The sequence below is a fragment of the Mus pahari genome, chromosome 6 (genome assembly GCF_900095145.1).
Source record: "Mus pahari chromosome 6, PAHARI_EIJ_v1.1, whole genome shotgun sequence".
Taxonomy (NCBI): domain Eukaryota; kingdom Metazoa; phylum Chordata; class Mammalia; order Rodentia; family Muridae; genus Mus; species Mus pahari.
This window is the reverse complement of record NC_034595.1, coordinates 66,184,258-66,187,808: the sequence shown is the minus strand read 5'-3', so window position 1 is coordinate 66,187,808 and position 3,551 is coordinate 66,184,258. Positions and strand designations below refer to the sequence as shown.

General features: G+C 57.6%; 1 protein-coding gene across 1 annotated transcript; it reads left to right on the top strand.

Moving 5' to 3' along the window:
- The first annotated feature begins 1,284 nt into the window (after window positions 1–1,284).
- On the top strand, window positions 1,285–2,853 carry Foxe3 (forkhead box E3). The gene has a single exon (XM_021201171.1). It carries the CDS (start codon window positions 1,320–1,322, stop codon window positions 2,184–2,186), a length of 867 nt encoding a protein of 288 aa, XP_021056830.1. The 5' UTR covers window positions 1,285–1,319; the 3' UTR covers window positions 2,187–2,853.
- Window positions 2,854–3,551: the final 698 nt, after the last annotated feature.

Below are 3,551 nucleotides of genomic sequence, written 5' to 3'. Positions count from 1 at the left end.
TATAAATGGCCTCAGTCTCCCCAGTGCTGGGACCAGTGCCACTATGCTGGGTGCAGTGATAGGTGGTGCTCTGACCACAGGGTTTCGTCTCTGTTCTGCCACTATTAGTGCACCTTGTGGGAGTCAAGGTACACTACTTAACCTCTCAGAGCACCTGTTCCCCCAGTCAAGAAACAGGGATGGTACTATCTCCCAGTGGAGCTTAAATGCCAGTGAAATACTGTACGTATTTACCAAATACAAAATGCTAAACAGTGGTGGCTGTGATGTGTTACCAGCTGAATACAGGAGGGGAGTCCTTGAGCCCCATGCTTGAATTTGGATTTTGGATTCTTGGCTAGAGGCCACCTGAATCTAGCTTTGGGCATTTGCACTAGACTAGCAAATTAGAGGGTAGGCCCGAGCCCTCTCCTCGGGAGGTGGGGGATAAGGTATGCTTCATCAGAGATGGAGTCTGATGGGTGCCCACATTTTCTCAAGGGCTGGCTGTACTTACAAGACCTTGGCAAGTAAGTGCCTCTGGGACTTGTCACAGTAAGACCTTCTCTTGTCTCTGTGCTCCTTGCTCTGCCCCTTCTTCCCTTGATCTTGTCAGTCGGCCTGCTTTAAGACAAGGCTTCTCACCCTTTAGCCTTTGGAGAGGGGGCGCTCTTCCTTTAAAGCAGGTAGAGTTATGTGTGTTTGAAACAAGTTTACAAGGCCTGGAGTAAGGGATGGATAAGGATGAAGGGGGTGCAGCAGGGAAAGGAGTTAGGGCTTCCAAACATCTTCCCCTGCAGCGAAGGCAGCCTGGTTCTGTGCTATCTATCCTCCATTATCTTCACTCTGGTTCTCTGCTGTCCAAAGGAGCCTGATGCCTCCCTGACCAGCTGCATAGGATGCACGGAGGCTAGCAAAGATTGCTGGAGTGGGAACTAGAAGCATGGGGAAGGTTAGGGGGGATCTGACCTCTACAAGGCAAAAAATGGGGAGAGGGAAGTAGAGTGTGCTGAATGGGTGGATTTGTGATTGGGGTTGACCCAAAGGGGCGGGGATAATAGGAGCAATACGTCCTAATACCACGGGATGGGGATGGGGCCCGAGACTGACTCAGGGATGAGGGAGGGTCTGAAAAAAATTGACCCAGAGGGACTAGACCAAGGGAGGGGGAGAAACAGAGGTGGGCTGCCAGCCCGGGAAGGGGGCTGGGAAAGCAAATTACAGGGCAGGACAGGGCTCTCTCCTCGGGAGGTGGGAGTGTGTGTCCATATAAGGCGAACCTGAGACCCCCCGCTCTCCGGGGCGCGGGCAGGGGCTCCGCATCCCTAGGACCCCCGCACATGGATGCGACCATCGCTTTCTCGGGCTTCCCGGCCTTGCCCTCCGTCTCGCCGTCGGGGCCGCAGCCGCCAATGCTGGTGGGAGCCGAACCGGGGCGCGAACCCGAGGAAGTGGTGGGTGGTGGAGACACCGAGCCCACGGCCGTGCCCGGCCCGGGGAGGCGACGCCGGCGGCCACTTCAGCGTGGGAAGCCGCCCTACTCGTACATCGCGCTCATTGCCATGGCCCTGGCGCACGCTCCGGGCCGTCGTCTCACACTGGCAGCCATCTACCGCTTCATCACTGAGCGCTTCGCCTTCTACCGCGACAGCCCGCGCAAGTGGCAGAACAGCATCCGCCACAACCTCACCCTCAACGACTGCTTCGTCAAGGTGCCGCGCGAGCCGGGCAATCCGGGCAAGGGCAACTACTGGACGCTCGATCCCGCGGCCGCAGACATGTTCGACAACGGCAGCTTCCTGCGGCGCCGCAAGCGCTTCAAGCGCGCCGAGCTCCCCGCACCGCCACCGCCGCCGCCGCCCTTCCCCTACGCGACCTTCCCGCCCGCGCCGGCACCCGCGTCCGCTCCGCCCGCGCGCCTCTTCCGCCTGGACAGCCTGCTGGGCTTGCAGCCTGAACCACCCGGACCCGTGGCGCCCGAGCCACCTTGCTGCGCCGCGCCCGACGCCGCCTTCCCGCCCTGCGCCGCCGCAGCCTCGCCGCCGCTCTACTCGCCCGCGTCCGAGCGCCTGGGGTTGCCCGCGCCGCTGCCCGCCGAGCCTCTCCTGGCCTTGGCGGGATCGGCCGGCGCGCTCGGGCCGCTCGGAACCGGGGAAGCCTACCTGAGACAGCCGGGCTTCCCGCCGGGGCTGGAGCGCTACCTGTGAGTCGCTCTCCGCTGCGGGAGCGCCTGGCGGAGCCTTCTGCCCGTCCCGCGCTGGAGCAGTGCGAGCTTGGCCTGTGGTACCCGCCCGCCCGCAGCGTGGCGCAATTCGCTGGGTCCCCGAGCCTTGCCTGGGGCTAAGCCTTCCCTGCCCTCCTCTATCCCTGGGGAGACCCTGGCTGTCTCAACACCAGACTGAAGCGCCCTCTCCAATTTGAGGTCTTTCCTCCCTTGTGCTCCCCACCTAAGCACCCTCGGTGCTTTGGAACTCCAGCCACAAATGTCCCGGTGAGTTCCAGTCTGTGGAAACTTTTCGTCCCAAGGCACCTCCTCCATCTCTGATGTTTTGCCAACACATCAGAGGTCAGACTCCTGGGTTCATTACTTCTACCCCATCTTCCTCCATTTATCAATAAGTTGGGCAAATTTGTCCCCTGCCCTAGCTTTACCTGTCTGTGCTTGTTTTCTTACCGAGACCCGCCCCACAAAGACTCACCTGAAGGCTCTGCTCCGGGTCTGAGAACAGTTCTTCAGACTTTTCTAGGTTACACAGCACCAGGATCTCCTGACTGAATGGGGGGATTAATGGGCGTCCGTGGCTGCCCCACCCCACGGAAAGCACAGAACGTATCTGTTTATTGTTATTTTTCAATCAAAGCTGGTTTAATTAAAACAAACAAACAAAGAAACCCTTTTCTGGGTTTGTTGTGTTGGCTCGGAACTTGGGGAGTTGCTGGGAAGGATAGTGGGTGACATTTTGCCTCACGGGGATTCCATGTGGGCTGGATCTCCTTCTAAGCCATTAGGCAGATTCTCCTGAAGTAGCACCAAGGAGGTGATTCCACATAGTCTGGCCTGGTCAAAAGCTGCCACCTGCATCTCATAGATGGTAGAGGTGAAATGGGGTATGGGGTGGCTGAGTGCATTTAGAAAGCAGGTTGCCTGACCCTCGAGACCATTTCCAGTACCACAGTATAAGGAAGCACGTTAATTAGCATTAATCCATTCATCACCTTTCAGCAAAGAGAAACGAGGTCCTCAAAACGAGGTCCACAGAACCTTATCACTTGGATCCTTGCTGGAAATGCAGGATTTCAGGCCCCAGCACAGAACTATTAAATCATCAGACTCAGCATCTTAACAGAATCCTTGCACCACCAAGATGGAGGAGAAGCAATTGGCTTGAGCTGGGGGCTCAGCCTAAAAGATAAATCTCCCTGTTCTAAGGGATGAGGCTAAGTCACACTTTCCAGTCTGGCCTTCATTTAGTGTCCCCTGCTAGATGATGAGAGAGGCATTGACTGAATTGATTCGTGATATGCCCAGCACCAAGGACAGGGCAGCAACACCGCTGCCCCAGGTCTTGGCC